Genomic DNA, 18,997 nt, shown 5'->3' with positions numbered 1-18,997 from the left:
ACACTGTAACCTTAAAAGTGAGGATTACATAGAATGTGTGGATGATTTGAGGGTTGAATCACAAACGTTTCCCAAAAATGTTCAACTTCTCTTTCATAAATGTGGGAAGGAAAGTGCATTAAAATGGAAAACAATGAGAGTGAGGTGTATCTTGTAAGGCCAGGAGCTCGGTTCCTCTGGTTCAGCCCTGGATATCTTTTTTTTTTATTCAGGCAAATGATAGCCAGCCCGGGTCCTCAGGCAGGATGTGATAGGTCGGGTTTCAAGTGAATGCAGTCTCCTTCAGCTCGTCCTCCAACTGGTCAAGCCTGCCTCACCCGTGCGGTTCGAGGAACCTCTGTCCAAAAGTCACTTTATCTCACCTCAAGAGACCCCTCCCAACGGTAAGAGACGTCTCTGAACGAGGGTGACTGGAAACGTCCTCGTCGTTTTTTAACGCGAAGAAAGGAGCTGTCTAACTTGATTTTCTTACTCACCGGTAACTCTACTAGCTTTAGCAGCGTTAGCTATGCTAGCTGGGGCACGTCGTGTCTGACTCATGAAAGATTAAACCCATCTAACTCCTTTCGGAAATAAATGCATTAAATGCATATTACGGTGTCGCAATGACAGTCTGTGTGTTTTACACTTGACTAATGTATTCGGTTTAGGTTAGGAATGCATTTGTTGTACGTTGGCCTTTACCGTGTGACAGCCCTTGACAACGCACATCACTTTGACATGCTACTAATTAGCGCCAACATGTGCCCTCCACCCGACCTAACTTTAAACCAATTTACGATAAGAAGCGGGCGCCAAAATGTCAATCCGACCCACATTACCGTTAACCTTGCTCACGGGTTGTCAGGCCACTCGGAGTGAATGGGTACGTCACAGCCACGACGAATGAAATCAGAAAGCGCGGTCAGTGAAATATTTGCTAAGTCCTAAAACGTGTGCATTCAGTTAGCAAACAGACACTGAGCTTTACATGTGTAAAGACGTCTATTCTATCCAGGTGTTCTAAAAATGGCGGACTCTTGGAAATGCGACTAGTTTGAAGGGCGGCAATGTCACTGGGAAATTTTCTGTTTTCCATAACTTTATATTATTACATATTGGTCCATGGCATTTTCTATCCATCCGTTTTCGACAGCACGCGTGCTCGTTAAAGTCTCCATTGAACTGGAAACCCCAAATATAAAATAAACCATTCACAACTACTACAATTTATCTTAAATCTTTATTTGAACTAACATGCAGCATGCATGTTTTGCAATGTAGGAGGAAAGGAGACAACTCATGCACTCGGAGAATATGCGAATTACACACTGATCACCTTTCTCCAGTCAGACAGAAATTTGGTGTTCGCAATACAAAAACAAAATGATCTGCAGTAAATGATAGCTTGTATCTCAAAACTTGTTCATTCGGTCGCTCCTGAGTTGTACGATTTTATTTTTATTTTACTTACACTGAACACTTGAATTGTATATTTTCTGCCAGTTGTTCACACGTACATGTTTTCATACCTTTCCATATTTGTGTAAAAAAAAGTTTTGGGGGAGGGATAAAATGGTGCATGCATAGAAAGATTCAAAGAAGGTTTAAATCCAAAGTAATTGTTGCATGAGGATTGCCATTAAATGTTCTATTTTTCCTAAAATGCCAAATGTTTCCCTACCCCCATAAATTTGACTCGAGTCTCATTCATACCCTTGAATGGTTTGCACACATTTTAAATAAGTTTAATGTACATCATTAAAATATATTTGTTTCTCCTTTTCTGTAGAAAACAATGGCCGTGCCTCCCTCATATGTTGATTTGGGCAAGTCTGCCAAGGACATCTTCAACAAGGGCTACGGTAGGAATTGATTTGTGATGGTTGGGAAAAAAGTAGTTTCCTATGCGGTCTGCTCTGACTGAATTTGATCAAAACAACTCTTTGTTCAGGATTCGGCCTGGTGAAGCTCGACGTCAAGACAAAGTCAGCCAGTGGAGTGGTAATTACAGTATTTATGTACTTTTGCACTGGATACACGCCTTCAAAACTGCTAGGTGTCGGATAGTTTAATAGGTGACTTTTTTTTTTTAATCTATTTCGCATTACTCTCTCATTTTGCTAATATCATGCCGATGCAGTAAATTAGTGGCCACTGTTGTAGTTGTTTGGGGGGTGGAATAACAGAATTAAATGTGTAAACTTCCGCCTATTGCGCTACTGTATTTTAATGTAACAGTATGTCATTATGATGGAGCCAACTATATTTTGAGGGGCTACTTAGTGAAAAAAAGTTTGAACAACCACAGTATGCGAAGAAAGTGTGTGGTAGTGGGAAGATGCGATTTGCAGTTTGTAAGAGCTTGTGTGCTATCTTCTGTCATTTTTGGTTTTGTTTAGGAATTCAAAACATCTGGATCCTCCAACACTGACACCAGCAAAGTCGTTGGCAGCCTTGAAACCAAGTACAAGAGGGCAGAGTATGGCTTGACCTTTACTGAGAAGTGGAACACCGACAACACCCTAGGGACCGAAATCATCATTGAAGATCAGGTAAGGACAACTCATAATATCAAATATGAAGCACAATTTATAATGACAGTGAACCACACTGAATACACAATGCCCATCCATCCAATGATTTGTTTTCCCATAGATCGCCAAGGGACTCAAGTTGACTTTTGACACCACCTTCTCGCCAAACACTGGGTATGACAATTTGATTTGAGACTTTAATTGAATGCTTTAGAGTACTTCAAGATGGTCTACTTTGGCTGCTGGCCCCCTACGTCATCTTAGCAACAAGATCTATACATTGCTCCTGGAATGACTTGTCAGTTATCCGGCGCCCTCCATTCCGAATGTGGAACACGTCGTCTGTCAATGACAGCAAAACACATTTGTGACTTTCACAGGCATTAATTAATTAACACCTTTCAAATCTCAAATTAAGCTCAACAAAAGCACACTCAAGTTCCACTTCAGAGGTGTAGGAGGCGCTCTGTCAGGTGTTTAAGGGGCACAGCTGCAGAGTCTCAGTGAAGAATGGCAAATAAACACCAGCATGGCATTGGATGTGGTGTTTTAACTCAATGCCGCTGAGCTGCCCCTCACCCTTCCTCACATTTTGCTGGGCCGTTGGCAAAGCTGCCTTACATTATCACGACGACAGTGGGCGGAGCGTAGTCTTTGTGTCCAGAGAGGCTTTGCGGGCTGCCTCCCGTCATGCCAGTAATTTTGTGCGTTCCAGTTGGGTTTATGTTGCTTACACTTGGCGGGATGGCTCGCGTCGTCTCGCCAGTGAGTCTGCGAGTAGATATCTGTGAGGGAGGGAAGTGGACCATTGTAAAGACAATGACGGCATTTTAACCTCTGGCCATTCATCACAAGATATCATTTCACACTAAACAGGTTGACAGCCTATCCAGGGAACACACTACTTGGAGACAAGCTTGAAGTGGATTTTCTTGGGTCATACATGTCCCAAAAATCCATTATCGTGAATTGACAAAATACTAAAATCTACTGCCAAAATTGAAAAAGTGTATTGTATCAGTCTTAAAGTAGTTGCAGTCTGCTACGTTAGAGCTGCAAGTAAGATTTCAATGTGTGTACCCTGATTTGCCTTGTGTGTACCTCGACAGCAAGAAGAGCGGCAAGGTCAAGACCGCCTACAAGCGTGAATACGTCAACTTGGGCTGCGACGTAGACTTCGACTTTGCCGGCCCGACCATCCACGGCGCGGCCGTTGTCGGCTACGAGGGCTGGCTCGCCGGCTACCAGATGACCTTCGACACTGCCAAGTCCAAGATGACCCAGAACAACTTTGCCATTGGCTACAAGACTGGAGACTTCCAGCTGCACACAAATGTGTCAGTCACGCAAGCCGTTAAGACAACGTTCTTTAATTACATTTTATTCCTGTAGCACCAATTCGCATCAGATGTTATTTCAAGGCACTTTAGTGGAGCAGGCTGCTGCCCCCAGAAAGTCTTCCTGTTTTTCCCAACACAGTGAAAGACAAAAAATGTTTCCATCATAGAGCCTCAAATCTGAATTGTCAAACGGGAACATTTAATAACGGTGTGGTAGAAAACCACAAGAACAAACATAAGGGGCCGAATTATGAAGTTTCCCCAATTGTTGTTCTCTTCCAAAGCAATGACGGTGCAGAGTTTGGCGGCTCCATCTATCAGAAGGTGAGCGACAAGCTTGAGACTGCCGTCAACCTGGCGTGGACCGCAGGCAGTAACAGCACACGCTTTGGCATCGCTGCCAAATACCAGCTGGACAAGGATGCCTCCGTCAGCGTAAGTACAGTGGAGGCAGTGAAACAAATGCAAAGTTGTAAAAGTACTTAAGCACGCCCCCTTTTTATGTACTTTTTTCAGGCTAAAGTGAACAACAACAGCCTTGTTGGTGTTGGCTACACCCAGACCCTCAGACCAGGTGAGCTGCTTGCACCCAACAGTGCAACTTTGAGCAGATCTTTTTGTAAATGTGGCCGTAGCACCTTCTGCGGATGTCGAAACCTGTTTTACAGCACTCCCATACACTCAGTAGACATTCCATCATGTAAGACTCGTGAATTGTTAGGCATATTTTAAAATGAGAGGTGAGGAAGAAGTCAATGAAACATTTGTTGCAGCAGAGCTGCTGGGTACTGTGCGGATGTGTATGAATCCCAGATAATCTTTCGTGGTTGTTGTGTTAGCACTTTGTCAATATTGTCCTCGGTTCCCAGCAGTCGCTCGCATACGTTGTCTCCAGCTTACCAACTGTGTGCACTGAGAGTTTGCGCATGGCTGTGAGAATATGTTGTCACTGGGTTCAAGGAGGCACGCGCAGTTCGTGCAGTGCTTACCGTTTCTCATTTGTTTTCCAGTTAAGGCCCGCATGTGTTTTTCATACAAATATCTGTAGTGTTAGTGACAACGGCACATTTTGACTTGCATACAAATCCCGGTTGCGCTGTGATTGGGAGAGAACTCAATTCGGGAACACCGCATAGTTGTACGTTTGCAACCACGATAAACATAGGCATGACAGATAAGTATGAAAAGTCATTCCGTAATGTAATAACATAATATCATATAAGTTATTTAACATAAGTATCCCCCATTTTGGTGACATTCCTCTTCCCCGAAAGGCGTATGTCAGGCGAGTGGAGTAGTGTCGATGCCGATGCCGTAGTATTAAAGCAGTGTTTTCCAACTAGTATATCGATACCAGTATATCTCGTGTAAGTAGTTTGAACATGTAACCGGTTGCACTAACATTGTCTCCCATTCCTACCCAGGTGTGAAACTCACCCTGGCCGGCCTGGTTGACGGCAAGAACATCAACGCCGGAGGCCACAAGCTGGGTCTGGGCTTGGAACTGGAGGCCTAAGCTTCTCCTCCCACACCCAGGAACTCCGGAATATCAGAAGAAATTTGGCCTTACGCATTACCCAACCAGCAAAAGTGGGGACAAGAGATCGGGTTCACAAAGGCTACAACAAAAACTCAAGTTGAGTGAGCATCACAGTCATGCTGGTGCTTTTTTGTTGCTTTCTAGTTGTCAGAGTCGGGTGGCATATTATTTATATAACTGAAACGTCATGGTTCCTGTCCAGCACTGCCATAAATCCAATACAGTCCCAGTCGTGCGTAACTGTGCCCGTGTGGCTTTGTCATCTTACCAGACACTCCGTATTTGTACGCTGAGTGCTGTCATCCCCGCTGTGATTTGTTATTAAAACGCCACCGTCTGATATTCCTCAATTTTAAAGTACACTAGGCTTTCTTCCGTTGCTATTTAAATAAAGGTGCAAGCCTCCTCCCCGCGCACACAACGTCCCGACGGTCATCAGAAACCAGTCCACTGACCACACCAACAAAAATGCACTTGGGGAGGCTCAGAGTGCTTGAAAGCGATGCCAAACTTCTGAAATCAAATGTTAAAGAGGAGTTAACTGTAAGTCTCCTCCCATTACAAGGAGGACCATGAAGGTTCTTTTGTCTATGTTACCTTTTCAATAAAGTCTCCATCCTACAACTGGCTTATGGAGTGTTGCCGCAAAATACTACTGACTTGAATTTATTGCGAAGATAGTTTTGCTGTTATTTTATTAAATAGTACATAGGCACAGTACATACGTAGCCGTACGCTTTGATGACTGAGAAATGTTTGTGAAATATTGCCTATGTATTTTGTAAGGGCTCCTAACAAATGAGACCAGTGATTGCCAAGCAGGGTGCTGTGAGAAATTAGACTATTTCGCTTCATTTGTCGGAAAATAATTCATGACATTGTCTATGCTCATCCATATGCCAGAGATGAATAGTGACAGGCCAAACAATTAAACCGCTCCTCCACTAGATGGCAGAAGGTACAAGGAACCACGGGATCCACCTTTGGCAATTCATTAAAAACAACAAAAAATCATACTTTCCTTGAGTGTGAATTAAACAGGCCGAGATTTCGCACTGAGTGAGTACACCGAAACAAGATCGTTATTTCTGTGTTCGTTTGGTTGTATACCATGACATTTTAATGTAAAATATCGGTAGTTTCCTTGCCTCAAAGATGAAGAAAATGCACGAGACATTTCCTTTTGGAAAAAGCTGGTGAACATAAAATGTCTCCAAAGCTCCCCCTTTTGAAACACAGTATTTGGCCCCACCCCATTTATTCATTCTGCACATGCCACAACCCAGGCTAAACTTGCCTCCCTCTTGACATAGAAAAAAAAATATTTCAAGGTGCTTCCTTGTACCAGTGTTTCTATTTTCCTTTTAATGGGGAATTTTAATGTAATCGTGTGAGATTTTAAGATGTTTCAGAAAGCAGAAAAATAAAATGTGAGTTTTTCAGCAACACTTGGTGTCAAATTCCCCGAAAAAATGAATAGGGAACGGCAAAGACTTAATGTCATGACTCCAAAATACCAAACATGCCTTTAATGCAGATGTAATGATCTTGAAGTCCATTTAGCGTTTAATGGCAATGCTTAGCCCGTCCCCCACAGTGAGCATGCTCAGATCGATCCTCTCGTCTTTGTGGAGTTTCTTGTTGAGAGCATCCAGAGTCCTAGAGGTGATGTCATCGGGGGCAGGATCCACAACTCTTCCGCTCCACAGCACCTGCATACACACCAGCACATGCATATTAAACATTGTCTCCATGACCAGTACGCTGTGCACATGTTGTGGACCTACATTGTCGATGGCAATGATGCCCCCTTTCCGAACGAGCTCCAGGGACTTTTCATAGTATCCGTCGTAGTTGGATTTGTCGGCATCGATGAACACAAAGTCAAAGGTTCCAGTTTCACCAGCTGCTATCAGTTCATCTACAGGAAATAGAAATGAATGCCAATAATTCAAGCGCAAGTCAAACTTTCATCACAAATCACTTACCAAGCGTTGTCATTGCCATCTGGAGTCGTATGTTGATCTTATTCTCCACTTTGGCCTGGAGGAAGAATATGTTGCTTATAAAGTACTGTTGTGTAAGGCTTTTTACTATTGATGAATTTTGGGCCATTTTGTACTTCAGAGTAACTAAATTTTAGGGCCTAGTATAGCGGTGCTTTGAGATACGACTGACCTGACTTACGAACGGTCGTCTGGACTATTTATATGAAGAGCGAGCAAGAATTTAACGTCTCAGCGCTTTATGGTGACAGTGACCTCAAATTACTTTACAACAAGCTGCAGCTTGGCAGATAGCAAACAATTCTAAAAAAAAAAAAGGGGCTTCAAGCATCAATGCCACGCCCAGTTGAAGTCAACGGTCAATCTAAGAGAATTACATGTATGTAAAACAGTCACATAAATCTGCCTATAAGGGCGCTACCTTAATGCTAACACAAAATCGGAAATGCCATAGATGGGCAAGTGAATAATGCTTTAAGCAATAGATATTTGACAACAGATACTTAACACTAACAGGACTGATTGTCTTCACGCCGATGAGCATTATTATTTATTGATGATAACATAACATGTGAGATAATGTGTTATTTCAGAAATGTGTATCAAACTGGTACCCCATCACAATAATTAGCACCCAAATGTGCGTTTCAATTTCACAAGGTTTGGTGAAATCTGCTCGAAATAAACTTGCCAGATCACATTACCTCTTTAAAGAAGGGCTTGGCAATTTCTACATAGGCGTTGTTTGTTTCACATGCTACGACCCGTCCATTATCAGGCATGGCCAAAGCCATACTGAGTGCATTGTACCCTGTGTACATCCCTGCAAAGTATAAAATAATGGTAATAAAATACAACAATAAAGATGCATTCAGTAAAATGTTCTTAGTGTTCAATGGTTGGATTTTGTAAATTTCCCCAATCTTAATCTCACCGATTTCAATAGCCTTGGTTGCATTAATCAGTTTTATGAGATTGGCCATCAACTGGGCTTGTTCGACGGAAACCATCATGGCATGCCATTGGTCATCGAGAGTTCTCTGCAAATGTACAAATCATAAGCCTCAAATGTCAAAGAACATTTTAGGCTTGAACCATCATAAATATCTTATACAAAGTTGTCTGCAAATGATAGATATTATTAAAATTATTTTTCCAGTCTTTTTTTTTTTAATAACAATGTTATTATTTTGTGTGAAAATTGCAAACTCCCTCTTTAAGGACGTTTAGAAAAAATTAAATACTACGACTACTACTACTACTACTAATAATAATAATAATGCTTGTCTCAATATGGTGTGTGGCACACTGCCATCTAGTGGCCAATAGATTAACTGCTAAAAAAACAGAACGAGGATATTTTAGATGTCCTCTTTATTCTATTACTTACCAATTTGAGTTTAGTGAGGACCGGATGCTCTCTTAGTGAGTTGTTGACAACGTATTGCAGCACCGGGTCATCCTTTCCTCGGCTGTGACTCTTTCCAACAATCACAGTCCTTCCCAAGCCTTCAAGACATTACATTTATTTGATCTGCCACCCAATTTATACACACACACACACACACACACACACACACACACACACACAAAAGTATTTACCTGTGAGTAGCAAAGACAGTCCGAGGCAGAATAGAAACTGGATGCCTGCAGCCATGTTCTCTCGCCAATGAAGGGATTGATCAGTTTCTGTTTGACTCCAATGTTCGCTGTTAGACATGTGTTTATTTAACCTTGGACACTGTTGACACTTGGAATTTGTTTTCAGTCTGTTGTATTCATGTATTTCAAGATGTATCATTTGTCATAGTACATTGTCATTTATATCATATCATTTGTAGGACAACAAACCATTTTGAGTGTCAAACTGAAATTGATTATACATGACTTACTATGAAGTTGCGGAACCATGTGATAAGTTTGTTGAATAACATTCTCAGTATGTATATTTGAGATAATGAGAATACGTTTATATATATACGTATATGTATATATATATATATATATATATATATATATATATACACACATCCAAATGGTGAGTCCCCATCTGTTTTTTTTACAAAATGCGAAATGTTAAGTATTAAAAACGTCTTTCTCAATTTGATGGTTTAAGATTAATGGTTCAGCAAACATGCCGTTTTTGTCGCTTTCCTGCAAAGTGATGCATTTAGGAAATAAGATTTTGCCCAATGACAGCTTGGTACTGGAAACACATACAAAAAATACTTAAAAAATAAAATACATAAACAAGAAAGAAAGAAATGTTGGCAAATGTAAAATAAATCATATTTACAACCTTGTAAATTACATTTCATCCACTTCCGGGGTTTAATACTGAAATAAATAAATAGCCAAATTCAAATTTTCAAATAAGACAGTTCGTTACATATATTTACGGTGTAAATATAACAGCAACAACAATAATATATTATTATATATTCTGTTTCACCCTAATTGTGCTCCAAATAGACTACAGTTTGCGGTGATTTGCGAAAATTCGGATACACGACCAAAGTTCAGCACATATTTGGTCATCTACAGTGTTGTTGAAATATTTAAAGTTTATTTAAAGTGCCAAGCTTACATGCCATTCTTGTTTCTTTTAATGTGTTAGTGTGTCCCTCCTGAGCAGCTCTATCCCATGACAAAAGATTCATCTGTTCTCAATTTATGGGTTTTCCTTTTAACTTTTCTTCAAAGCAGGTAAAATATAATGAGCAGTGTTTTGAACACGAAAATTGTTTTGGATAAACCGCATTTCCGCTCTAGCTTCAAACCTGCAGACAGTCAAAAGGGAAGCGGTAAATTCAGAGATGTGGGTGGTATGTGAGGTTTCTCCAAGGACACGACGCTTCCTCTATCTGCATTCTCATTAGAAATGCACAAACAAGAACACATCATAGAGATGAGCCATGACGCGAATTGTCCGGGAAAAAAAAAGTTTGGGCTCTAACAAGAAGGAAAGGAAAGGAAGGGAATTTCACACAGCTTTGCTAAAGGTCCTCTCAGTGAAAATGGGTCGCCGTGTTTTGCCGCCATCTTTGTCGCCCGGCCCCTCCCCCTGCTGCTTCGGGCCTCTGCTTCCTTGACGCTAATTGTTTCTGCTACTTGTGCCAAGTACCAACTCTTACCCGGCACGTTCCTGCAGACAAGCCCCGGTCCCTTGGCTGCTTTTTGTGCCTGTTTAAGCCGTGAAAAAAGCGAACAAGTGCTCGCCGCCATCTGCACGCCAGCAATCCTCCTCGCGGCCTCGACTGTCAACAGTGCCATAGCGGCACACATCCTCGCCTGTTCTCAGAGGTAGCAAAATCAACACCAGAAAACAAAAGTGACAACTGCTGCTGCTAATATAAAACAAAATAATTCAAGAGATCTCTGTTTTGACGAAGCGGAGTGGGAGCACACTTTATATTTTAAAAAGCTGGCCTAGCAAAGATGTTGATACGTGAATTTATGCTGGTTTCAAGACAAGAATTATTTCCCCGTGCCCATTACAGAGAGCAGATTTTCTTCGTTGTTAAAATGTCACCACCTTTCTCGTTTTTTTCTTAATGTAGTTTTACATAACATGGCAGTTTGGCAGACGAGCTACACATTTTCAGTGGTTATCTTCTAACATTTAATGTACGTAGAAACAAAACACTGAAATCACTTTACATGGTCCTTAAAGACATGGTTCAGGGAAGAGGTAAATTATGGAAACATGAACGAAATGGTCTTCCCCGGTCTTCGGAGAAAGCAGCGTCAATAGTTTACATTGGGGGGGGGGGGGTGAACAATACAGACAACAGTAACATTTCAGTATTAGAATTCCTTGACTGTACTTACTTTACTACTTTCTGATTTATATACGGCTTTAGCTGAAGTCCTAATTAACTTTGTTGAAGCCGGTTGAGGCATCCACAATGTAAAAAATATGCAAACTGCAGATGATAGATTTATCTATTAACTATTACTTGTGCTTCAGTGCGACTAATTATTAATGGGTTAGTTTCTCCTACTTGGATAAAAACAAGCAGCTTTAACTAGGACTGAATAATAAAATTCAAATTGACATCTCACTGTATAGTAGTAGAATGCAATTTTCAAATGGGGGGTGGATGCTTCATTTTGATCAGGCTTAATTTTTTTTATATACGTGTGTTTTTATTTATTAGTACATTTATTTCTTACTAAAGTGTTAGACGTAGCCCACCTAACTTTCAATCTTACAGTATTGTTGCAGCATTCCTTGTAGAAATTTAAAGCCCGACTTGTACCCTCCCTTCGCTTCATGTTTTTGTAGCTTCTTCATTTTACCAGCAAGTGGCACTGTTGTTTAGCTAATACCCACATTTCATGTCATGCTGGATCCTCCCTATGTGGAAGGTAATATCACTTTCCTCTTGTTGAATTGACCCGTGACACCGTCACAGAGCAAACAGCAAGGCCTATATTGACATGCTGCTAACGGCAAGCTGCTGTTGCATCATCAGCGTATTTAGGCGGAAAAAAAGGGGGGAGGAGCACGATGTCTGATGATGCGACCTAATATCACGATTCACTTTGGCTGTGAGCAGACTGATAAGCAAGCATGAATATTTAGTGCCACTAAGCACAACGGAGAAACTGACAAGACGCCTGGCGGTGTTCAATTGACACGTTCGGCATGTGCGTCTTCTGTTTTGACAGCGTGACAAGTCTGCTCTGACGCTCCCGGAAGTGACTCGCGCGCACGCTGCTGATTGTATTGACACTCTGTTTCACTTAAAGTGGGCCATGGCGCTGCCCTGCAGCTTTCCTCAGCACACGTGTGTACATAAAGAGCGTCGGTATATGTAGGCCACACGGGGACCTGCATCACAATGAGCTTGTAAGGAAATATTCTCAACACCTGCTGCTTTTCAGTCATGTAAATCGTAGCTTTATTGAAGCTGCATTAGATATGAATGTTGAGGATAAGCCATTCAGGTGATCTGACGATCCTCTCTTTTGTGTGTTCGGGCCCCACAGAACAAAGCCGGAGATTTTTCCCCACATTAAAAAAAAGTAAACAAACAAACAGAAATGAATGGCAGGTGTGACTGTTTGACTTACACATCACCCAGAGCATCTATTCTATTAACCTAGAGTGTCAATAAATGCAGAATTGAATTTCCATAGATACGCGCGGTAAGTTGACAGTCTTCAGGAGGGATCAAATAGGCTGTGCGAAGCTCAGAGAAAACGCGCTCCCGTGTGTGAAAGGTGCTGACACTTGGGGAGGGGGGAAAGAGAAAACGTCACATCCGCGGAAACAATTAGGAGAACCTCTGCTCTTTACATAGTGTCACACGGAAACATTTTATTGTCAATGTCCCATGTTTCTTCCAATTACAATTGGTTCAAGAGCCTCTGAAAAGCAATTAACAACTTGCATTAATTACAGACCGACATCAAATTGAAAAACAGTAAGTACGGTTATTATGAGTGTCTTATGCTGTGTTAGGACATATTCTTCCGTAGTATTTACCGTATTTTCCGCACTATAAGGCGCACCTAAAAGCATTCAATTTTCTCAAAAATGCTGACAGAGCGACTTATAATCCGATGCGCCTTAGTGCGGAAAATACGGCAATCGCACCGCGATTGATGTCGACACTGTTTACATGGCTCGACGCAGCTATCCGAAACTGAAAACAACGGAAGATGTAACATACCAAACTGTATATGCTGCACTCTACTACTTGAGAGAAATGTGGCTGCAGTCAGGAAGACCTTATACAGACGTTTAGATATACTATAGTAGAATGTGAGTATTGTGACCCCAAGTGGACAAAAACAATACCTGAACATGACATCTCTGCTACTGCGTCAAATAATGCTAAATACATTTTTAGCCAATTATTTGAGTGATACGCCACTGCAGAAAATATTCTTTAGCTACTGCTCTACTCCCAACCTTATATGCTGAGACCAGTCTATAAATGGTTAAAAAAAAAAAAGTGTGTACCAAATGATGCAGTTCGATGTTACACGGTTTGGTACACGCCCCGTTGATTTTGTTTGTGTTTTTACCGCTGGTGTGACGTTAACCGCGTGTCAGGTAAACAGTGTAGAACAGGGGTGCCCAAACCTTTTGGATCGAAGATCTACTTTTCGATCAACTAACCTCACGGGATCTACCCTTACCGGCGCGCGCGCACGCACACACACACACACACACACACACACACACACACACACACACACACACAAATTTAAGATTTACCTGCTTTATTTTATTTTTTAAATAGTTTTTTTAGTGAAAATGAGACTGATAAGATGATTACTGTGCAGTGTATATTAACACAAAAAATATATTACTAACATGTACAAAGACACTCAAATGGTTGTTTGTTTTTTTTTCTTCTCGACACTGCTCGGATCTGCTTGGGACCTGTCTTATATCTACCGGTAGATCAGGATCTACCTAATGGGCACCCCTGGTGTAGAAGATTGCGGCAGGCATGTAACCTGCCAGTCAAGTCAAAAATGTCAGTTCACTGTTAATGTTTGATGTCTTTTAATCTTCAATTGTAGGTACAGGATGTTTGGTTTACAAAAATTGGTTTACCATCGCTGTGCGATTAGATACTTTGCACAGAAAGGCAATCTCTTAGGTCGCCGTCACAGGTACGGAATTCCGTCCACCAAGAACCACTTGTAGCTTTTGCATTAGCATTTCAACCCTTGGTGAAGCTATAGCTACGGCAGCTAAGTAAATAACAAGATCGCACGTAACTCGCAAATTAATTCAACAATGAAGAAAATCATAGTTAATTTTTGTTTGTATAATCACACGTGATGGTGTGGAAACAATTAGTTATGACTCTCATCGGAACTTGGAACAGCAAGTAACAATTGACCAATCATGGCAAAAGGGCCTCTTCCCAAATAAACCTTCGAATTAATGCCCACCGTGCTATGCATTGAACACGCCTGCCACAATATGTTGATGTACAGTACAAGGAATCTGTTTCATTGACAAGCCTGCATTTTCGTGAAGCCAAATTCAATATTTACCTCATTTCCTGTGCGGGGTCACGAACCCCCCCCCCCCCCCCCCCCACACCCCCCATCCTGCTATTAGTCTCATTCTCATCTGACTGCTGTGTCCCACTGTGACCGCACTTGAGGCGCTAATGATAATGTTATAACCCAGACCAATTACCATGGCAATCAGACTCACTTAATTGAGTTGATTATGAGCTCTCCCTCTGAGATGACCCCTCTGGACTCAAAAGGAAGGGAACACAAAGAATCAGAGGGCGTGGATGCGGCGGTTGGAGTGTTTCTTCAGGCGTTGTGTGTCACTGCGCGACAGACACATGGGATATGACTGTGTGTGTGTGTGTCAGGGGTGCTGTTGGGAGATGGCGTGGAAGCAAGAGAGCAGCCCTTTAGGGACGTGTAAGGGAGTCGAGGGGCGGAACGGTGGCGAGAGAAAAAGTGGGAGGGGTCCGTCCCAGGCTCGCGGTTCGGAATCACAACCCTGCCTGTGTAATTGACCCGGACACACACAACATCTGAAGTTAATCCAATCAGCGGGGGGAAAGCACGACACTCCCATCCGCGCAAGACACACAAACATAAGGTCAAGAGCAGCTTGTATTAGCGCAATGATGTCAGGGACAAGTGGTGTGGATAATTGACTTTCAGCACGCTTAAAAGGCACACACAGAGAGATGGAGATATGAAGGCAAAGCAGCAGGTCCACTCTGCCAGATGACAAATGAAGACTAAGTGACTCAGCAGCAGGCTGACATTGACACTCGACTTGCACGGCGTTAGCATTCATTTGGCTGATATGTCACCTGACAATGGAGGCCAGTTTACTGCAACACAACATGTGATGCAAATATCAAGATTAGTCAGGATTTGGATGAACTTTATTTGTGCAGGGGCTTGTTGTTTAGCTACAATTGAAACTCAGAACAAGCTGTGAGAAAGTCATCCGTAGTTGGGGTTTTGCATTGTTAGTAAATCAGGATACATCAATTGATGATTTTGGCCTTTAGAAAAATGCGTACAAGTGATGTCCTTTTTAAATCACACTATTTAAAAAAAATCTAGCATTTCAAAATTAGACCGAACTGTAGTTTGATAAATTTGTTGTTAATTGTAATGCCCACTTCAACCTGTATACAACTCACTCCAAGAAATAGAATTTTTCGCACTGGAAAAAAAAAATGCCTTTTAAAGGAATGTTTTTGTGTGAAACCGCTTTAAAAAAAAATCTGGTTTAAAAAAATGCCTTCATTCGAGTAAAGCAGTATAACGCCATTTTTTTTCTCAACATTATCCTCAACTGTTTTGCATGGGGAACCCCCTTTCTCAATTGTCTGTGACAAGTTTCTGTTGCTTCAATTGCTTGGGCATGTCAAAATTCGACGACGTCAAGGAGCCCAAATTACCGTGATGTTTGAAATGCTGATCACATTGCTATTATTTCAGAAATGTGTGTTGAAAGTTGATGACCTCTGGTGTGCACTTACCTGCAACAATACCGTGATCTCAACATCATATCAAATTTTCCAACAGTTCAAAATATACTTTGCTGACTAATAAAAATAAAAAGGAATACCTCCGACAGAAACATTGATGTTTTCCAAGTATATGAATAATATTTTTCCAAGCGTATATTTAACATACAGTAGTGCAAACATGCCTCTGTCTAAAATCCTGAACCACAGGCATCAGTACTTGTTTGTATTCCAACAGCGAGGGAGGGACAACCATGGCAAAGCTTCCTGAGAGTCTTTCCGTTTCACTCACGGTAAAAGAGGAGGACACGCTAATAAAGAAGCTGTAGCGGAGTTGGCTAACATCTGGGGATTGAAAGCAAATGTGCTTTTGAGAGCCGAGTACACTGTTGGCTTTTCATAGAGCTGTTGTTATTGAAAGCAAACTTTCTAAAAGGACTATTGACTCTCTACATTTCCCCTTGCGTACAACAGACAGGAGGAGCGTAGCAAAACAGGGGCCTGCTCAAATGTTGTATGAAAACCGTGGTGAATTCATATTGATGGGAAAATGCGGCCTCGCAAGCCTGGCAGCGATGATTTTTTTTTTTTCCTCCATAAACCACCGGGAACAAGAAGTCAATCAGCTGACAGGTGCTAACGGTGCCAAATTGCGGCGCGGAAAACAGTTGGGGCGTGGAGAACGCAGCGAGAGAGCGAAAGCAAATGGCAAGCGCCGGCTGCGCTTTTCTGACGACTTCTTACGCTGCGTTGTGTAGCTTGTGAGGATTTTACGGTGGAGCCTATGTCAACACCCGAATGCATGTCAAATATGATGAGTCTTGATGCCTGTAAAACAAATCTGAGCGCTGCTTCTCAGCGTCTAGCTCCGACCAGAAGCCCTCTTCCCCCCCGGAGCTACGTCTGCATCCCGCTGCTAACTTTCTATGCTTGTCACAAGACCCCCCCCCCCCCCCCCCTCTGGAAGGCATAGATTATTTTCAGGGAAAAAGATACTTGTGATTATTATTATTATCTTTGATGTCTCTTGAAGAATGGGCTCCAAATATTTTTTGTGAGCGTGGTGCAGCCACATGACAAATATGAGCTCATCGGGGAAGAAATAAAGATGATGGATTTGCTAACGTGACACCGCGCGCTTGCCGGGACTCCACAGAATCTTTTTCGCTCACGTGCACTCCATTTGGCGAGTTATGCAGTTCTATTTCTTAGCATTAGCTACCGTTAGCATGTGACTTTGTTCGTGTGCAAGGATGTCCTCACACTTGCCAGGTTTTGGTAAAAGTGAACCACATTGTGATAGCTGCGCTGCTTTTGGTCATGTGTGAACGCTTGCGTCTGGTACAAAGCTCTTGGAGAAGTTGCTGTTTGCTTGTTAGTGAACTCCATTGCAGTTGGGTTTGAGTGTGAAAGCTGCGTGTTGAAATGACAGCAAAAAGCATCGTCGAATAACAAATGTATTTGTCTCTTTGCGCCTTGTCTCCATTTGAGCGTTGGTTTGTGTTGGCTTTTTAAAAATACATTTTGGAATCTCAGACAGCAGAAATAGAACTGCAGAAAAATATTGAACATGTCATATGGCGTCATGTAGTGGCTCACTGTTCACACTGGAATTCACTTCAAAGAGATATATACTGTAAAGGCCTTCCACAAATGTCCTTTCGCCTGTCAAGAAAATAAAAAAATAAAAGAGTTGAAAGTATAATAATCAAGAGTCCACGGACGCTTGCGATCACACACATAAGCCAACTGGTTAACCCATTTGAATCGCTCCTGTCTGTGTTGCGAACCAAAACAGCAGCTCCAAATAATGTAAACAGTTCCACAGATGAAATATTTGGAGACTTTCTGCTAGTTGTAAAGGTGTTCATCTGCAGCGCTAAACATAATCTTTTGTGATGTGGAGACATTTTTGTACCGTTTGCACTGCACCGAAAATGACATCACGTGTGTCTATGGCCAAATTGTGTCACATGACCAAATCCACAAAATAGGTGAGCCATGATCGGTCATTACCCGAGTCCTTAGGCACCATGATGCAAATTTTCACTCGACAACAAATGGGTGTACCATGCAAAATAGCTGCCGCCGAGATGGATAAAAAAAACGTGAGGATCTTTCCATTAAATTCGTAGTACACACACAATATTAATCAGCATATCGTGACTACAGGGTGACGCATAGAAATGATTGTAAGGAACATCTTTGACTGGACTTCCACTTTTCAGTTAACGCGGTCCAATCGGGTTGCGACTCTGCTCCAAGTGTCACGGACGAGCTTTGATCTGATGATTACTTTGGTCCGTACTCAAGTAGCAGACTACGAGTGTGATCACAGCCACAGAGTCGAGGAGGCCGAAGCACATGTGTGGAATTGTGCAAGCGAAGGCTGCGGGCAGTGCAAAGCTCCGGGGAACCACTTGAGATTGCAGGCAGAGGGACTGATAAGCCAACGGGCCATTCATCAGACCAAATGAAGGCAGTAAAGTCGACTGGAAGGAACCCAGGCATCGCCCCGGGATGGCAGCCGCCCTCTCCGTGGAGACCTGTGACTAACGCGTGTGAACAGGCACAAGCACGCACGCAAATAACCAAAGAATGGGAAAAGATGCGCGAATGAATGGACGGAGAGGAGCTCAGGAGAGGAGGTGGCTACAAGTGTAATGGACTTCCAGAGGCATCGGTCCCATTGCCTCGGGAGCTACACCTGGCGATCGAGGCTCCTGTCGGAGGGGGGCGGGGGGGCTACATGTGGCCCATCCCGCTCAGAAAGCATCCATCAGGCGGATATTGCCGCCATCCAGTGGTGATACATTAGCGGGGGTACCAAGGGGACAATGTGTGCCCGTGATGGATTCCGCCAGAGCGCCCCCGCTGTTGTCACACGGCGCCCATGTTACTCAAATCCGCGCGTTGTGTCTCCTTTTGAATTTATTCCGTAGCACTACGCTGTGTATTCTCCTCTTAATCACACCGCCCAGTGGACGGAGACGTATTTCTCGCCGAGAGAGCGCTACCACGTTGCACGCTTATGAAAGCCATACATTACTTAAGCACTTAGGCCAGCCAAAGAGGAGAGATGAAACTACTTTCAAGTGTTGCCCGCGTG

The 18,997-nt window shown here is 42.5% G+C and overlaps 2 protein-coding genes across 2 annotated transcripts; one reads left to right on the top strand and one right to left on the bottom strand.

The window, feature by feature from the left end:
* Nucleotides 1-215: 215 nt before the first annotated feature.
* On the top strand, nt 216-6,020 carry LOC127610196 (voltage-dependent anion-selective channel protein 2). Its single transcript, XM_052080036.1, has 9 exons — nt 216-383; nt 1,772-1,844; nt 1,934-1,983; nt 2,382-2,534; nt 2,638-2,690; nt 3,626-3,853; nt 4,141-4,291; nt 4,373-4,430; nt 5,281-6,020. The coding sequence occupies exons 2-9, from the start codon at nt 1,778-1,780 to the stop codon at nt 5,370-5,372; spliced, it is 852 nt and encodes a 283-aa protein (XP_051935996.1). The 5' UTR covers nt 216-383; nt 1,772-1,777; the 3' UTR covers nt 5,373-6,020.
* An 890-nt stretch (nt 6,021-6,910) lies between these two features.
* On the bottom strand, nt 6,911-9,131 carry LOC127610197 (catechol O-methyltransferase domain-containing protein 1-like). Its single transcript, XM_052080037.1, has 7 exons — nt 9,005-9,131; nt 8,793-8,911; nt 8,337-8,442; nt 8,107-8,225; nt 7,385-7,439; nt 7,184-7,317; nt 6,911-7,108 (listed from the first exon to the last, which is right to left on the bottom strand). Exons 1-7 carry the CDS (start codon nt 9,120-9,122, stop codon nt 6,956-6,958), a joined length of 804 nt encoding a protein of 267 aa, XP_051935997.1. The 5' UTR covers nt 9,123-9,131; the 3' UTR covers nt 6,911-6,955.
* Between the last annotated feature and the right edge of the window lie 9,866 nt (nt 9,132-18,997).

This window comes from Hippocampus zosterae, chromosome 11 (assembly GCF_025434085.1).
Source record: "Hippocampus zosterae strain Florida chromosome 11, ASM2543408v3, whole genome shotgun sequence".
NCBI classification, from domain to species: domain Eukaryota; kingdom Metazoa; phylum Chordata; class Actinopteri; order Syngnathiformes; family Syngnathidae; genus Hippocampus; species Hippocampus zosterae.
Note: the sequence above shows the minus strand (reverse complement) of the source record. Positions and strands in the feature narration are given on the sequence as shown.